This window comes from Muscardinus avellanarius (genome assembly GCF_963383645.1).
Source record: "Muscardinus avellanarius genome assembly, chromosome: 14".
NCBI classification, from domain to species: Eukaryota; Metazoa; Chordata; class Mammalia; order Rodentia; family Gliridae; genus Muscardinus; species Muscardinus avellanarius.
The window spans coordinates 81197280-81215852 of record NC_137800.1 but is presented as its reverse complement, the minus strand read 5'-3'; the positions used below and the strand labels follow the sequence as shown (position 1 = coordinate 81215852).

Genomic DNA, 18573 nt, shown 5'->3' with positions numbered 1-18573 from the left:
AGACCTGCCTTTTGAAGGCTTAGTATCCAGACAGTGGAAGGTCCAGAAGGTGGGGTCAGTGGATCCCAGAGGGATCAGTGGGCCCCAGCCCCCTTCTTTTTCTCTTTCTGGCGCATGATGGGAGTGGTTTGGCTTCACTACTTGTGTCCTCTGTGAGGCACTACCTCACCAGGAGTCCAATGCAAAGGAGCCCTCTAATATGGAGTGAAAACTCCAAAACTGTGAACCACAGGGCTCTTTATAAGCTGATTATCTCAGGAATTGTGTTTCAGTAACACAGTACAGACACCTGCCAAAGCCACATTCAGTCTCCCATTTCCTGTTCTCAGAACCACAGCATGAACACCTTCGACACTCACATGACCCACGTCTCCTGCGGGATCTGGAAGTTCCAGGTGACTGGGAGTCATGGACCTCCACATGCACAAGGACAATGAGTGAAATGAAAGAAAGCCAGATGGGGTTTAGCCATGGGCTGGACTAGAGACACTGAGCAAATATGGTACGAACGCCATAATGGTAAGAGCTGTCAACCTGAGTAAGGGGAGATAGCCTTTGAGTGATTTCATGGGCTTTCCTGGAGAACCCCCTTGGCCTCCCAGGATTCTGAATGGCTCCCCTATGGTGTGTTCATTCCCTTACAATTCCTGGCATACAGCTTGGCTATAGAGCATCAGAGTACACAGCAAGAGCAAGAAGGCACAGCCCAGTGAACTTCATTCCACCAGCAAAGATAAATCTAAGAGCTGTTGGGAATGGATGTTACTCCCTGTGGTAACTACCTGCAATGGTGAAAATAAGCAGAATGAAAAGGGAAAGTGTTAAGACTGACCAATCAGAGAGCTTTCTTACTGGCTCCATGAAATGGGTACAACCTTCTGGAAGGAAGTCTATCTGTTAAAGTTCAGGGATATTTATATGTAAGTGCATGAAAAATCCCATTTAAATAAATATAAATGATAAAGACTGCTTGCTTACATCTGAATTATGTTCAAACAGAGATAACATAGGAACTGATTGCCATAGTAAGACATATATAAGAATTCCTGTCTCTTTTGGCCAACAAACCCCTGCTCAACACAAAGCCCATTCAGTGCCCCCTATCACACCTCAGCTTTATCTGACTCTTCCACTCTCTTCTCCATAGTTCACAACCAAATGAAAAATAAATGCCAGCACGACGTTTTGCAAAACCTCTTAACTTTAGAGAATGGCTAAATTCTCCAAATTCTCACACTCAAATTATGCCACAATAAATCCTTCCAGGCGAGGGATTTAAATATAACATTTAAGCACAGAATGATTCCTTCACGGATAAGCATGCCCAAATTTCTCCTACATAGAAATGCTCATCCAACATGATCTCTAAGACTTGATTAGCAAAATACTATTAATACAGGGCACCTAACAGCACTGATAACAGCCTTTTTATATGGAAGCTGGCTCTAATTCTAACAGTAAGGATGATGGGGAAAGTTAAATACTTAAGAAAGAGACGATTAAAGATTAAGGCGATTTACATGGAGCTCTAAGAAAAAGTCATATTACTTGGGCATTAGCAGGAAATATGACATTTAGACCAGAGGCCCCTTATTTCATAGATAAGCCCAGCATAGTAAAAGGAAAAATGTCTTGAGAGTACCCTAATTTTTTAGTAGTTAGTTATTATATAATAACTATAATAATAGTAACATTTTACAATGTTAATGTATATTAATGTTGTGTATATATGTATGTGTGTGTGTGTGTGTGTGTGTGTGTGTGTGTGTGTGTGTGTATATATATATATATATATATATTTTTTTTTTTTTTTGGGTGGTACTAGGGGTGGAACCCAGGGGCCTTCTACCTTTTTATATTTTATTTTGAAACAGGGTCTCACTAAGTTGCTGAGAGCCTCACTAAGTAGCCGAGGCTGGCTTCAAACCTATGAGATCTTCCTGTCTCAGCCTCCAGAGCGTGGGGATTACAAGCGTGCGCCACCACTCCCAGCTATATGTAAATGTATTTAAAAGAAATGTTTTAAATGAGCCAATAGAAAGTTTAAGCAAAAGTTCTCATACATTTTTCTGTCTCATCTTGTATCTTGCTTGGATATACAATCAGCCTTCACTATCTATGGGTTCACCATCCACGGATTCAACCAACCACAGATCAAAAATATTTGGGGAAAAAATATGTCTGTACGGCCAGGCTTGGTGGTACATGCTTGTAATTTCAGTACTTGGGAGACTGAGACAGGAGGATCACGGTTCACAGACAGCCTCAGCTACTTAGGCCCTCCACAACTTAGTGAGACCTTGTTTCAAAATAAAGAGTAAAATATCAGGTTGGGGTTGTCTTTCAGAGGTAAAATGCCCCTGTGTTCAATCTCCAGCATCATAAATGAATAAATAAAAATAAATGCCTGTACTGGTCATGTATATATTTTTTTTCTTGTCATAGTCTTTAAAAACTATAGTGTGATGACAACTTAAAATATCATTTCTATTCTATTAGTAACATAAGTTATCTCGAGATCATTTAAAATACTTGGGAGGATGTGTATAGGCTAAAAGCAAATACTGTGTAATTTTATATAAGAAATTTGAGACTCATTCACGGATTTTGGTAGCCTTAGGTGTCCTGGAAGCTATCCCTCGTGTACACCAAAGGATGGCTATACACATCCCACGTGAGAGCTCTTGACCTACAATGAGAACAGTAGTGAGCATATAAATGCAATTTATTGAAACATAGCCACACTCATGAATACTATCTCAGAATGCTTGCAAGTTACTATTGTGCAGTTATGCACAGAGCGTCTTGACTTACAATGGGTCACTTTCCAAGGACTCCATTCTAAATTGGAAATATCATGTCAAGAATGCATCCAATAAGCTGGGCATAGTGGCACACGCTTGTGATCCCAGTCCTTGGGAGGCTGAAACGGAAGGACTGCAGGTTTGAGGACAGCCTCAGCAAGTTGTAAGACTCTCATCAACCTAGAGTTTCCAGTAAGAAATAAAATTGGGCTGGGAGTGTAGGGCATACACCTTTAATCCCAATACTTGGGAAACTGAGAAAGGAGGATTGCAAGTTTGAGGACAGCCTCGGCATTGTAGCAATTTAGTGGGACCCGGTTTCAAAACAAAAAAATAAAAAGGGTTGCATATAGAATACCCCTGGGGTCAATCCCCAGACACACACACACACACACACACACACACACACACACACACACACACACTCAATACACCTTACCTACCAGGCAGCCTAGCTTAGCAACACAGCACTATAAAGTGGCAATTGCTTCCCCTTATCACTGCACAGCTCACTGGAAACTGCAGCTCAGTGGTAGAGCACACGTAGCATGTGTGAGGCCCTGAGTTCAAGTCCCAGCAACACACACACACACACACACACACACACACACACACACACACGAAGGAGAAGGAGGAGGAAGGGGGGAGGAGGAGGAGGAGGAGGAGGAGAAGAAGAAGAAGAAGAAGAAGAAGAAGAAGAAGAAGAAGAAGAAGAAGAGGAGGAGGAGGAGGAGGAGGAGGAGGAGGAGGAGGAGGAGGAGGAGGAGGAGGAGGAGGAGGAGGAGGAGAAAGAATCATACCACATACTGCTGGCCTAGGACAAAAGCAAAGACCAAAATTCTAAGTATGATTTCTATTTAATACATACTGCTTCATAGCATTATAATATAAAAAAAATTAAAATTCTTTAAGTCAAGCCATCATAAGCCAGGACCTTCTGCAATCTCACCAGCTATTGTCTGGAATATTTACACTGATCCTTTACAAAGAATGTTTTCCAACTCCTTACCCTGTCTTTCAGTGATGAGAAAAGTCCTCTAAACCTCTCATCAAGTAAGAAAGGTAGATGATTTTGGTCCACCCCATAATTGGATGTTTATATAGAAAATGAAAATTCTCCAGCTAAGGAATCAGTAAATCCACTTGCAAGAAAACTCTAAAAGGTTTGACAAGGTTTCTTGATTTTAGATACTATGCTATATATTTCAATTAACTATATCAGTGGCTTTTTTTTTTTAACCTAGTTTCCCTTTGTTGATTAATTAGCCAAATTAGGCCCAGTGGACTAGCAAGTACGTTCAGCACTATTGCTCTACATAACTTACCAATAATCTGAAAATTATTAAGGGTGCAACAAATAATGCCAGTGCAAAGACACCTCCATCTACCCGCCACATCTCCACTCCTGTAGGCGAGAGTTTCCCGAATGCAGTCCATGGACTCCGGGGGGGCCCTGCGACCCATTCGGGGGTTCACACATTCAAAGCTGTTTCCATTATAATATTAACATGTCCTTTCACTGTGGCACTAATGGAATGGAGAGCGTACAAGCAGTGGTAAGGAATTCTGGTGGCAACTATGCAGGGACCAGGCAAGAGCACTCGTCATCCTGTGGTCACCAGCAATTCCCTGTCACGCACCCACAGCTTGCTCGCGCAAAAACAGCAGTTGCAGTTTGGAATGTCATTCATACAACTGTTAAAAACTCCCCATTTATGAAATCCAAGCATATGAGTGCACATCTTTTAATATCGTTTAAAAAATTCAGAAGTATAGGCAACATGTTCCCCTTATGTAACCAAGTGATAATTGTCTCAAAATAAATTATTTGCACACTAGTAGAAGCTCTAAGCAGAAAGAGCTGCTTTTTCCAGGAATGCCATGGAAAAATGACAGAATATGGTTATTCAGACTGAAGACTAAGCAGACGTTCACTTTAAATGAGCTAGTCATTTCAAAGAAATCATATGACAGTATTTTTCCCAATAGTAAAATTACATCACTCAAGCAAAAAATTTAAATTTGGGAAAACACTTATTCACCACCATGAGCTTGATAGCTTTGCAGTACAAAGACTTTTTTTTTTAAGATTAGTGGTGACAGTTAAACAAACACCATTGTTATTGAAGAGCAATACATTATTTGGAAGCTATGCAAAACTCAGGAACCAGTACTTTCTAAATAGTCAATGAACAATGCCATAAAACTATGTATGATAAGACCCATTCAAGTACAAGCAAAATGGTTTTAGGTAATGAAATACAAAAATATTTATTGGTATGGTTTCAGATTCTGCATTGCAAATAATCTTTTTAAAAAATCACCATTTAGTAAGTTGTTAAGTATCAAAGAATACCTATAACTATGTGAAAAGCCATCTACAGCTGCCTACCTACATAAGGATAAATCCTCTCTACATACTTCAGTCAAATACCATATGGTACCAGACTGTTGCAGAAGCAGATGTGAGAATCCAGCTACCTTGTAACAATTAAGAGATGTCAAAAGCCGGGCGTGGTGGTGTGGTGGTGCAGGCTTGTAATCCCTGCTCTTGGGAGGCAGAGACAGGAGGATCGCGCAGGTTGGAAGCCAGCTGCACTGGCGTAAGAGACCCTGTTTCAAAAATATAAAATAGGTCTGGGAGTGTTGCCCGGAGGTAGAAGGGCTTCCAGGAACCCCAGTACCACCAAAAAAAAAAAGATATGTCAAAAAAAAAAGCTAAATCACTGACTCCCTTCTTGCTGATTTATTCTTGTTTAGAAAAATAGTTATTCTTCCTAAGAATGGTGTCTATGTTCACACATAAAGGTTTACTACTGCTATTTTTAAAAGAATTAATATATATTTCCAATATGAGTTTTCATTCCACTCTCCCTTGTTTTGGAGGGGCTACAAGAGATTGATCCAGGGGCATTCTATCTCCGAGCTACACTTATTTTATTTTTAACTTTGAATCAGATATCATTAAGTTGTTAAAGAACTTGCTAAGCCGCCGATGCTGGCTTCAAACTTGTGATCCTCCTTTCTCAGCCTCCTAGTGAGCTACAATTTCTAATATGGCACTATCAACAGATATGACCTTATATAGGATATAGGTCATATCTATTAATAGTGCCATATTAGAAATCAAGAAGATTTTAAAGAGATCCTAAAAGCATAAAGACCTAATGTTCTAGGCCTCTGTGCTTCTATCTCAATCAACAAGAAATTTTCTTGTTTTACCAACAAATACAAAGTACAATATTTTTTTTCTTCCTCAGCTTTTTTTTTTTTTCAGTACTGAGGATGAAACACAGAGGCATTCAACCTCCAAGCTATACACCCAGCCCTATTTTTTTATTCTTTAATTTGAAACAGGGTCTCACTAAGTTGCAGAGGGGCTCAGTAAGTAGCCTAGGCTGACTGCGAACCATGATCCTCCTGTCTCACAACCCCCCCTCCCCATTTCAGTTCACTTTTTTATAAGCTTTTTTATAAATTTTATAAGCTTTTATAAATTTGAGAGGAAGAAGTCTTCTCATACAGGAAGAAGAAAATCGCTCCGAGCAGGGAGAAAACTCCTTCTCCACAAAAAGGAAGCAATCCAGCCCTGAGAAACAGAGGCTCAAGGACCGTCGTCAGTACAACCACCAGCATGGCAGAACCTGCTCCCTCTCCTCCCCAGACCCAAATGTGCAGAGAGGAGGTGCATCCACACAGGTTACATTTTCCAAACCCAATCAGTTAGCCAAAATGCTTCAAGGACCCCACTGCAATTCTGCACTTCCTGCTACGTCGGTGGACAAAGAATGTGAAATGGTATTTTCTGAGACAAGATGCTGGTATTAAGAAGAAACACCACCAGCTGAGCATGGTGGTGCACGCTTGTAATCCCAGCATTTGGGAGGTTGAGACTGGAGGATCGTGGTTTGTGGACAGCCTCAGCTACTTAGATGAGGCCCTTTGCAACTTAGTGAGGCCCTGTTTTAAAAATAGAAACACTAAAAAAATAGAGCTGGAGATGTAGCTCAGAGGTACACTGCCCCTGGGTTCCATCCGGAGGAGGAGGAGGGAGGAGGAGGAGGAGGAGGAGGAGGAGGAGGAGGAGGAGGAGGAGAAAAAGTAGTAGTAGTAGTAGTAGTAGTAGTAGTAGTAGTAGTAGAAATGCTACCAACACCAATTTTCTATGACAGTCCAGTAACCCAAATGGCACAGAAAGTACAGCTGGGTTCCGAGACTTCTCTCAATTTCAAGGCTTTATTGCAGTGGAGCTGCTCTGTAGCTACCCATAACAAGGGCAGCATCTCCAGGGGTGAGGAGATTGGGGTGGGCCAGGAAAAGCAATCGGAACAGACGTTCTGGAGGGGAGCCAAAGCTCGACTCTGTTGGAGGGCAAAATAGATGTGACGGGTCTGATCTGGCTGAGAGAAAAGGAAACCAGAGAAGATTTTCTATGGGGCCCGGTTCCCACAAACCACAGATCTAAAGATAGTCCAACGAAGATAGTAAAACCTTACAAAGAAAAAAAAGACTGTAACTGGTTTCACATATTCACTATCAAAATTGGAAGTCAGATATTGGCAAATCTGTCTTTACCGTCACGTGCATACATACTAGAACCACCCGCAATTCAGAAAGAAAAGTCATTTGCAAGGATTTTAGTATAAAACTATACCCTAGAAATCACATTATAAGTAGCACTTAGGTAAAGTAGTCCTGCATTTTATAGACGAAGTAGATGAAACATACTTTTGTGGGCTAGGAGCCTACGAATTATATTTTCACGGTGAAATTCAGCACATTTCTAACCATGACCTCTGGTATGTGATAGATACATGCACCTCCACAAGCCGTCCTTGGGGGTGAATGTATTTGAAACTATTACTTGAAAGACATAATCCAGAAATTCTCATAAATTCTTATAAAAGGAATACGTGTCTGGAGATCATGTATGTCCCCCCAGGGGCCAGTAAGACCTTGGACTATAAAAGCAAATTTAGGGGAAAAAAAAAAATGGGCTTACCTATGGTCGAGATGACTGAAGTCCTGTAAGTTCAATTCCCTGGTGTCCTGTGTCAGATAAATTGTATCCACATCCTAGGTGAAATATAATTCAGTCATATAATTAATCCATGTAGATGATCAGGAGCCCAAGACAAATGCAGAGAATTGCTAACGACTTAGGCAGATTCCTAAGTAATCTGCGGAAGAAAAATTTTAAGGAAAAAAAAAAGAAAGAAAGAAAAAAAAAAAATGAAGGGTTGGGAAAAAAGAGAGAGAGAAAGAAATGAGCCAGCCCAGTATCAAAATATCCTCCCGGTGCATACGTGTGCACAGGGATACAGATATACTTACCCATTGTACTTCTTCCCTGTATGGAAACCCAAGCCAGTCACAAACACAGGCATACATCTGAGAAAATCCACCTGAACATAAGATAGAAGCACTGCAATGTTGACAAGTCTTCAGCGAAATGATTTTTAAATTAAAATTCTACAAGCTTTAATATGGCCGATGTTGATGATACTGATTCTTTTTGGGAAAACAGCAAAGCCTCTTCCCTGTGCTATAGTAAGTACACAGCAGTGGACTTCTGTCCACTGATCTATAGTCTGCCCGGTGCTAATTACACCTTAAAACTAATTGTACCTCTACAGTAGCAGGCCAGGAATAGACTCAATTTCCTGGCAAGGGACATGCATCCACCCAGCCGCTTACACTCTGATTTTAAAATCCACGCTCACCACAGGGGCCCTGCTCGGCCACGGTCTGGCTGTCCCACAGAGCCTGGAGACTGGCCAGGCGCTCTGATGGCTCCATGGAGACTTTTTTCATGATTCTCCTGTAAGATCAACAACAATGACAGATTTCAAAAATCAGGTTTGGGGAACAGCACACAGAAAGTTATTTTGTCATATGTTTTTCGTTTTTGAAACAAAGGTGAGTGTCACTTCAGTTATGGCAAATATAATTCCACACATTGAACACTAGGGAGCTGGAAGTCTACGGGAACCTACTACCAAACTCCTTTATTTGACTTTATTTTGTAAACAAAAGGCATTTAAAAATATTGCCGGGCGTGGTGGCGCACGCTTGTAATCCCCGTGCTTGGGAGGCTGAGACAGGAGGATCGCGCAGGTTCGAAGCCAGCCTCAGCTACTTAGAGAGGCTCTCAGCAACTTAGTGAGACCCTGTTTCCAAATAAAATATAAAATAGGTCTGGGAGTATAGCCTGGAGGTAGAAAGCCTCTGGGTTCCACCCCCAGTACCAATAAATAAATAAATAAATAAATAATAAAAATACAAGTAGTCTTCACATTGCTCAGTTGTTTTATAATGTGGGATTATGTTAGAATAGGTGGAAAATAGTGTGTTTTGCTTAATGAATGATTATGTTAATACCAAACATAAGTTTCTAATGTTCAAAGATTTTCAGTACAATATTCTCTCCCTAGCTTCTTCATAGCACCATGGACAAATATACACCAGGAAACTGATCATTTCGTACTCAGACAGCAATTCCTTTATTCTCTTTTCACCTGGACAAGATCTGCTGGAGCAAACTTCTCCTCAAAAGCTACCAATATTCCTGGCCACCTCACAGAGACAGAACAAGGCAGAGATTAGAAACGTGGTCCCCATCCCAAGCTGTCATTACTGACAGAACTGACAAAATAAGAGGACTTATCCCACAGGGTTATTATGACAAAGAAAGAAATTCATGTCTGTGAGGTTACTAAAACAATCCCTGGTGCATACAAAGCCTCGCTACATGTTAGCTGAAGCTGTCATAGTTATCTCATATGAATCATTGAATGGGTAGTTAGTCAACTCATTAACTCACTCAAAAACAAATTTATTCAAGGCCTAGTGCGCTAAGACCCATTTCCAGGTAGGAGGCACACAACCATGAAGAAAAAAAAACACACACATTGGCTCTGCCCTTCAAAAACCAGAAAAGCTACTCAGAGAAATACACAAAAAAAATAGACAACAAAGGAAGAGAATTACCAACATGAAGGAAAATACAGACCATTGGGGTGAGAAAGAAGGGACACTTATTCTATGACAGGGAGCAGGGGTGGACAGTGGAAAGTCTGGATTTGCTCTTGGGTACATCGTACAGGTGGAGCATCTTTTGTACAGAGGTTGAGGACCAGGAGAATCTGAGCTAAAATGCACCAAAATAACTGAAGAAAAATCCACTATGTGCATGTTGCTTTCTACCTGTGGCAAAATGAGAGCAGAGAGCCCATCAGTGTGCATCACAGCTCACGCACATACATGCACACAGTCAAAGTACTTGCTATGAGAACATGTACCATCGAAGGTAACCTCAAATCCCAGACAAGAGAAGGGCAAGGTCTCTTATTTCCTGGCAGGGCAGTGCTAGGGCTGAATTTACATCACGTTCATTTAATTTAAACATGACTTAGAATGTAGTTACATGTAATCCAGGCACGATGGGGCATGCCTGTAATCGCAGTACTGGGAAGGCTGAGACAGGAGGATGATAGGTTTGAGGACAGCCTCAGCAACTTAGTGAAGTCTTCAGCAACTTAGCGAGACCCTGTTTCAAAATAAAAACTAAAAAAGTCTGGGAGTTTAGCTTGAAGATAGAATGTCCCTAGGAAGAGGGAGGAAAAAGAGAAAGAGAGAGAAAGAAAAACTAAAATCAAATGTTATCTTCTTGACATTGAATTAAACGCGCCCTTCCCTCTGAAATCAGAGGCTGCCAAGTTTCACACCCTTTCTTATATCCTTGGTGGAATGTTCTACCACCACCTTTAGACCACAAAGTCTTAGAGGGCAGGAAAAGTTCGACTCATCTGCGCATGCCTGACGAAGTTCTTGAATTGACATTTTCTAAATTCTAGTCCATACTAACTTCCTTTAATAAAAAAAAAAAATTCTAGCTTCATTTTTTTTTGTGGGGGGGCTGGTGGAACCCAGAGGCTTTCTACTGGGGGTGGAAACCCAGGGGCTTTCTACCTCCGGGCTATACTCCCAGACCTATTTTCTATTTTATTTGGAAACAGGGTCTCACTAAGTTGTTGAGAGCCTCACTCAGTAGCTGAGGCTGGCTTCGAACCCGTGTGATCCTCCTGTCTCAGCCTCTCAAGCGCGGGGATGACAAGCGTGCGCCACCACGCCTGGCTTAGCTTCATTTCTGAAAAAGCCAAAGCCCTTGATATTTAAAAAAAAAAAAAAAAAAAAAAAAAAAAAAAAAAAGCTGAAGGCTTTAACAAAGTAGAAGGGAATGGTCATTGCAGACAACTTTTTGAAAACAGATTAAAAAACTATAAATAGTTCCCTGGTTTCCCTCCACTAACATTGGCTAATGCTCTCCAACAGCATCTAAGAGTTAAAAAAAATAAGAACATTAACCAAAAAACATGTCAACAATGGTTCAGCCTGAGGTGATTTTTTTAAATTTAATTCATAACTTTTTCATTCTATAAACTTTCCCTACACTCTGAAATACACCTTTCTTACTTGATGAGGGAAAAATGCCATTTTGTAAAGGAAGGAGAGAGGAAAAGATAAACATCTTAATATATATTTGTGAAGGGGAGATGAAAACATTTTATATAAATATTAATTTTATGAACATTTTTAGTTTTTCCTACTGGTATCCTCTTCACTATAAGAAAACTAGTTATATTTTGTAGACATTTATGTTGTTTGTACATATTTTGACTGTGTTCCTAGATGCTCTTTGTAGAACTACATTTGGTTAAAAAGAGAAATTCCGGCCTTTGGAGGTATGGTTTCTTTTAAATATGGCCAAACTTAGATGACTCAAGAACTAATTATGCAAAGTGAGGATTATTCCAGCCCCACCTCCTCCTGGACATTCTTGGTTCCTCACCCGACTTAAAAGATCGTCTCCTGCTCCTCTCTCCCCAACAGGAGTGTCCAGAGTGAGGACAGAGATGAGGGCTGGGGTCCTAAAGTCCCCACAATGGGCTCAAGCGATAATGTATTTCATCACGTAAACAACTACAAGCCTGGAGACTCTCAAATATACCTTCACATTCTCCAATCTGTGGGTAGGATATGATGTCACAGGAACATACTTCATCATGCATGTTCTATGCTAGCCATGCATAGGAAAGAGTGTTCTTATGATCGATCTTGCCTGAGGCATTAGGAATGTTGAAGAAAGAATTCGATAAACCACTTCTCTGCCATCACTAGTCACGATAACTGACACAGATATAACTGTACATGTCCCCTGTGAACATGAGGTAATACAATCCAAGGAATTCTGAGAGTAAAAACATACCAAAGCAGTCATAAAATATTAAGGGTTTATTGTGACAAGCTCACTGTGCATTAAGTGGAAGAAAAAGAAAATGCGAGTGGAGAACATTCAGGTTATAAAATTCCCTGCCAGTCAGTTTCTAAATTACACTCTGCACCTTCATCCATACGCTGGCCTCTCCATTTGAATCGCCCCTCCTCTTCCCAGGTCTCCTCTAAGTGCCGTGCAGCCCCCTGGGGTAGATCTCCCCTGCAGAGCCAGCCCGTGCTCCTCACCCCATCCGCACCCAGTCACCTACTCTCTCACCTCTTCCAGGTCACCTCAGCTCAGGTGTGCACGTTTGAGGCAGACCAATAAAAAATCCCCTGTAATCCCTTGCAGCCCTCTAGCTCCGCCCACTTGTTGGTTCCCCATTAAAGCAAAATTGCTCTAAGAAGTTATTCATGCACTCCATATCCACTTTGTCATTCTATGAAAGGCAACAGACCCAGAATTCCATTCCCACAGCCACCAAGAAGGGCACACAGTGACCATCTCCCACAGGTCCAGGTGAGGCCTTACAGCCTCCTGTACACACATACCCCGGAAGGCAAGGTGCATGCCGGGAGGGGTTTCCATGACCGGTGTTTCATGCCCTCCAGGAGGAAGGCATTTTAACTAAGAACTATTATATTCAGAAGCTTTCTCACCTCGGCCAATCTAATTTCCCATCCTATCACCCACATACTTCCCAACTACAAAGTCTCCTATCCAAGGACACAAGCCTATAATAAAATGCTTAACCAAAAAATACAGGGCAAATATGGACACAATTTACTAATGTTCCTAATGCGCATTTCAGAAAACTAAAAGGAAGCTGGGCATGGTGGTGCATGCCGATAACCCACTGGTATTTAGGAGGCTGAGACAGGAGGATCACAGGTTTGGAGCCAACTTCAGCAACTTAATGAGGCTGTCGGCAACCTAGAGAAACCCTGTTTGCAACTAAAACACAAAAAATAAGGCTGGGAATGTGGTTCAGAATCAGAATGATCCTGGGCTCAATTCCCAGTACCATCCTCCCCCTCAAAAGGAAAGAAAACTAAAAGAAAATAAAAGTAGCTAATTTTTTGTTGTTGTTTAATAGTGTGTGGGGGACGAGGGAAGTTAGGTTTCCTCTTACTAAAACAAACAACAAAGGATAGCACGTGTTCTGGCTTGTGGATGATATTATACATGGTTCCTTGACACAGAATATTTGCCCCTGGCCTCCTGCTCACAGCTATGACTAAAATTCACACTAGAGTAAATCTGGAGTTATGGTAAAAGGGTTTCTGTTTTAGTCCTGTGAGCAGAAGTCCAAGGACCACCAAATCCCTTCATCTCCCAAACTTTTCACAATGGCCAGCACTCTAGAAAACCATAGGCAGAGCCGGGCGCAGTGGCCCACGCTCGTCATCCCCGCGCTTGGGAGGCGGAGACAGGAGGATCGCGCAGGTTCCAAGCCAGCCGCGCTGCCTTAAGAGACCCTGTTTCCAAAAATTAAAAAATTAAAAATGGTCTGGGAGTGTGGCCCGGGGGTAGAAGGGCTTCCAGGAACCCCGTACGAAAGAAAGAAAGAAAGAAAGAAAGAAAGAAAGAAAGAAAGAAAGAAAGAAAGAAAGAAAGAAAGAAAGAAAGAAAAGAAAGAGAAAGAAAAGAGAGAGAGAAAGAAAGAAGACCATAGGCAGAGAGCACAGGGTAGGTTTCTGCTTAAAAGAAGATGTAAACTGCTGGGTGTGGTGGCACACACCTGGAACCCCAGTACAGGGGAGACTGAGATAAGGAGAATCACAGGCTTGAAGCCAGCCCCAGCAACTTAGTGAGAAAAAAATAAACTAAAAAGGACTGGGGGTGTAGTTTAGAAGTAGAATGCCCTGAGTTCAATTCCCAGTACGAGAGACAGGGGAAGAAAGAGGGAGAAAGGCAGAGAGGGGAGAGGGGGAAGGAGAGGAAAATCTAAGGGCGAGATGAAGGAAGAGGCAGGAGGGGCAGATGTGGCTCATGTGAGGAGCAGGGGTTCTCTGCTTTCCTCGCTCCTCCAGGGAGGACTCACACTGGGGAGAGGCCTGGGAAAATCTTCCGCAAGCAGGTGCCGATGTGAGCCAGGACATCGCTTACGTCCTCTGCCGATGTCATCTTCATGGAAATGCTGTACTTCTCAGTCTCCACCACCATCTGCAAGAACGAGGTTGACACCTGATGATCACCTTCCAACTCCCATGCTGAACGTTACGGTGAACGAGGTGGTCACACAGAATGCGCTCCTGGATTAAGACTCAAAGAACCACCTCGGCAGAAGGCGGAGGGGGTTGGAAACAGCTGAGAACTGAAGCGTTTCTAGGAACCAAACCAGAAGATTCGAACACACCCCCTACATGTCAACTGCATTCACACGCTCAGACAGGACTCCATTTACCAAGACACTGTCCTGAAATGCAGTCTTAAAAGTCAAGCATGTCTCTGCTCTCCCGTGTATGAATATGTCTTTCTATCAACACCCAAGGGTGATCTGATAAGTTTCCTTAAATATTAAAAAAAAAGAAAAAGAAAAAGAAACATGTTTTGAAGATAAGAAACCTTATGAGATGTCTAAATTAAAGTGTTAAAACCTCTTCCCTTCAGTCAGGTGTGATGGTATATGCACACCCGTAATCCCAATACTTGGGCGGCTGAGACAGGAGGGTTGCAAGTTCAAAGCCAGTCTCAGTAATATAGCCAGACCCGGCAACCTAGTGAGATCCTCTTTCAAAACAAAACAAAATTTAAAGAGCTCAAGGTGAACCTCAAAGATAGTATGCCTTTGGCCCCTAGGTTCAATCCCTAGTACCATACAAAATAAAATAAGATAAAATACTATTTGTCTATGAATAAAAATCAAGTGCTTGTAAAAATTTCAACCTTCCCAAGAAAAGGAGATAATTGGATAGGATTACATTAAAGCATCAGTGTAATAAAAAATCTTAGTTAGTTTTAATGCCAGTTAGTTAGACTGGGCTGGAGGTGTCCCAAATTTACACCAGAAAGTACTGAGATTAAGGTGAAACCATTGGTCCTATAAATAAGTGTAAATCAAGCTAAAAAGTGTGGGGGGGGGATAGGTCACAAAAGGAACAATAGTTGAAGATACATGGATTTCTCACTAAGCAAATCAACTTCAAACCAGTTGCAGTGTGGCACACATCTGTAATCCCAGCTACTCAGGAGGCTGGGGCAGGAGAACTACAAGTTTGAGGCCTTGGCCACTTATCAAGATGCTGTCCCAAAATAATATAAATAAAATTTAAAAAGGGCTGGGGATGTAGCTCAGCGCTGAAGCATTTGCCTAGCATGTATGATATCCTGGGTTCTATCCCTAGTAGTGCTGAAAAAAAGAAAGAAAAGAATCGATTTCATATTTTAAAAAATCTCATTATCTTGACTCTAAAAATATATATGTAAAATATAATTTTTTTTGGGGGGGTGGTACTGGGGTTCCTGGAAACCCCTTCTACCTCTGGGCTATACTCCCAGACCTATTTTATATTTTTATTTGGAAATAGGGTCTCTTAAGCCAGCATGGCTGGCTTCGAAACTGCGCGATCCTCCTGTCTCTGCCTCCCAATAACGGGGATTACAAGCGTGCGCCACCGTGCCCAGCTAAAATAAAATTCTTATGGATTATTATTGCATTAAAACATCTTCACATACTTCCTGTTATTACTTATCTACACAAAAGCATGATGGAGGAGTGCTACTCTATGCCACCAACCAATAGATTAACAAAGCAGTTTTTAAACTTTGTCGTAGATTTCTCTAAAATTAGCCAAACTGAAAATAATAATAATCTAGGCCATCCAATATATTTATGTTGAAAAGAAAAGCAATATAAGGCATTTATCAAAACAAAGAGATCAAAGAAAAGGAAAAGCATGATTTGGGTGCTTAAAATGTTACTTTTTCATAGAAATCCTGAGGAATTGGTCAACGAGCATTTCCCAAGTTTCACCTCTGAGCCAGTTAGCTGTGTGGAAATGAATATTTTCTTTAAAAAAAAATGTAAATCGCAATATTCAACATCTTCCTCAAATAATTAATAGAAATGCTTTTAAAATTCTTAAAATTCTCTTGGCAAAGTCCACAGTCATCTTTCAGAAGAGATATTCAAACCGTTCTCTCTCCCAAAAAAAGACACTAAACATTATTACAAATTTAGCTTTCATGCCTAAAAGCATCTAATAGTGCCATGGCTTCGTTAATAGATAACTGCTGCATCCAGGAGGAGTCTTACGGCAGACTAAGGCTGCTTCCTACAGTCGGAGTCACAGATTTCACGCGCACATACCTAAGCGCATGTATGTTCTTAAAAGCCGGCTAATTTGGGAGGCTCCATTGTGTTTGCCTGGCACCCCAAGCCCACCTTCCCAGTCCCCCCACCCTGGGGGGGTGGGGAATTATGTTTTTCACTGCAGGGTACTTTCACATTCAGTTCACAGTTTGGGTGAGAGTAATTAGTAATTAGCTTATTCTAATTCCACTTAATCTTAATACCTAATCATCCTTAATTGCACAGGATTGAATAGAATAAAAGAGAAGAGAAAAGGTGACAGGTGGGAGAAGAAAGAAGGTCTTCACAAAGCCCTGCAACAGCCCTGCCCGCCACTGCGCCATCCACAGCACCTCCACACAATGCAGAAAGCGCGGGAAGGCAACACGGGGGTGGCTGTCTCGTGAGAGGGGGGGGACTCTGTCAACCGCTGTTTTCCGCCTCTTTCTGCCGGGGAGAAACAGATTGTTGGAAACACTATTTCCTGTGACACCTAGCAGGATATAACCGTAATACACATTTGAAATAATCATCATCAGAAAGACTGGGGGCACCAGTTGCCTAGTATCTGCTAGGCCCTGTGTTCCTGCCCCAGCACTGAAAAAATAAAAATAAAATAATAATCAGAGATATGTCCCAGATGCCACACAGGAAAGTGGGCCTTGCTGCATTGGCATCCTCTCTTGTAATTAAATACCACAACCAAGTTGTACTTGGAATACAATCTGGGCGCTAGCATTTCACCAGTGCCCCCCCCACCGACCTACCCCAGCCCCTAAATCACAAACCTTAACATCCCACCAGCAGGAGACTGGCTGAGTCCTATGCACCATCCCTGAGTGACGCCCCCTGCATGTGCCTGACCATGTGGGCAAACATATGCTGCTCTGAGGTTTTTTATTTTATTTTTTTTAACTTCAGTTTCTGGAGAATGATAAACACATAGGATAAAACATTTCTCTAAGATGAACTGTGGAAAAAATTCCAAGGATTTGTATGTAATCTCAATTAACATAAAGTGACAATTCTGACAATTTCTTTTGGAAACATTACCAACAAACTACATGTGTGTGTGTGTGTGTGTGTGTGCCCACACACACACACACACACACAACAAAGAAAAAAATTTCTCCATAATTTTCAAAGCTAACATAAAAGGTAGAAGAGATAAAACTGTAAAAATCAATAACACAGAAAACATAAAATCAATAGACAAAAGTCAATGAAACCAAAAAGCAAGTTCTTTAAGAAGATCAATAAAATTGATAGATCTTTAAGGATGCTAATAAGAAGGGGGGGAACCAAATCTTCAGTTTCATAAATAATATCTTACATGTTTTAAAAGGATAACAAGATTAAAAGGATAATTATGAGCACCTTTATGTTAATAAATTCAACAGTTTATACAATATTGACACATTTTTAAAAAACACAAACTTCCAAAGCTTACTCAGGTAGAATGACATGATGAATCCATAACATATCTATTAAAGAATAGAATTTGTAGTTAAAACTCTCTCTGTGAACAAATGCCTATAATCCCACTACTTGGGAGGTTGAAACAGGAGGATCGCTGGTTCTTAGTCAGCCTCAGCAACTTAATGAGGCCCCTTCAACTTAGTGAGACCCTGTTTCAAAATAAGAAATAAAGTAGGGTGAGAGGGTGGAGCTCAGAGGTAGTATATCCCTTTAAGCCCAGTACTTAAAAAAAAAATAAACAAAACACCTTGCTGTATCACAAGTTGACAATGAACTTATTTCAAACCCCTGATAACCTCATTGGTAAATTCAACTAAACATTTAGGGAAGAATTAATACTGGATGCACCTTAAAAAAATTAAAAGAAGGGACAATTTCTCAATGTATGCTATAAGTCCATGATTATTTTAATACACAAGTGCCAGGTGAAAACATTAAAAAGAAAAGAGAAGCTACAAACCAGTAACTCTCACAAACAACAATGCACAAAATCCTACACAAAATTGTAACACATGGAAGCCAACAGTATACATAAAAACTAACACACATATACACGTGGAGTTCATCCTAAGAATGAGAGAGTGAGTTAATATTTAAAAATCATAAATAGCCAGGCGTGGTGATACACACCTGTAATCTCAGTACTTGGGAGGCTGAGACAGAAGGATGGCAGGCATGTGGCCAACCCAGCTACTTAGTGAGGCTCTCCACCACTTAGC

General features: G+C 41.1%; 1 protein-coding gene across 5 annotated transcripts in view; it reads right to left on the bottom strand.

Moving 5' to 3' along the window:
• CARMIL1 (capping protein regulator and myosin 1 linker 1) overlaps positions 1 to 18573 on the bottom strand; it is a gene marked incomplete at both ends in the record, with an annotated part of 268378 nt that overhangs the window by 135983 nt on the left and 113822 nt on the right. For all 5 annotated transcript variants that reach the window (XM_080710653.1, XM_080710650.1, XM_080710651.1 and 2 more), the window contains 4 exons: positions 7807 to 7880; positions 8139 to 8209; positions 8528 to 8625; positions 14126 to 14247. In XM_080710653.1, the coding sequence (XP_080566779.1) occupies positions 7807 to 7880; positions 8139 to 8209; positions 8528 to 8625; positions 14126 to 14247 (365 nt within the window). The remainder of the gene's footprint in view (positions 1 to 7806; positions 7881 to 8138; positions 8210 to 8527; positions 8626 to 14125; positions 14248 to 18573) is intronic.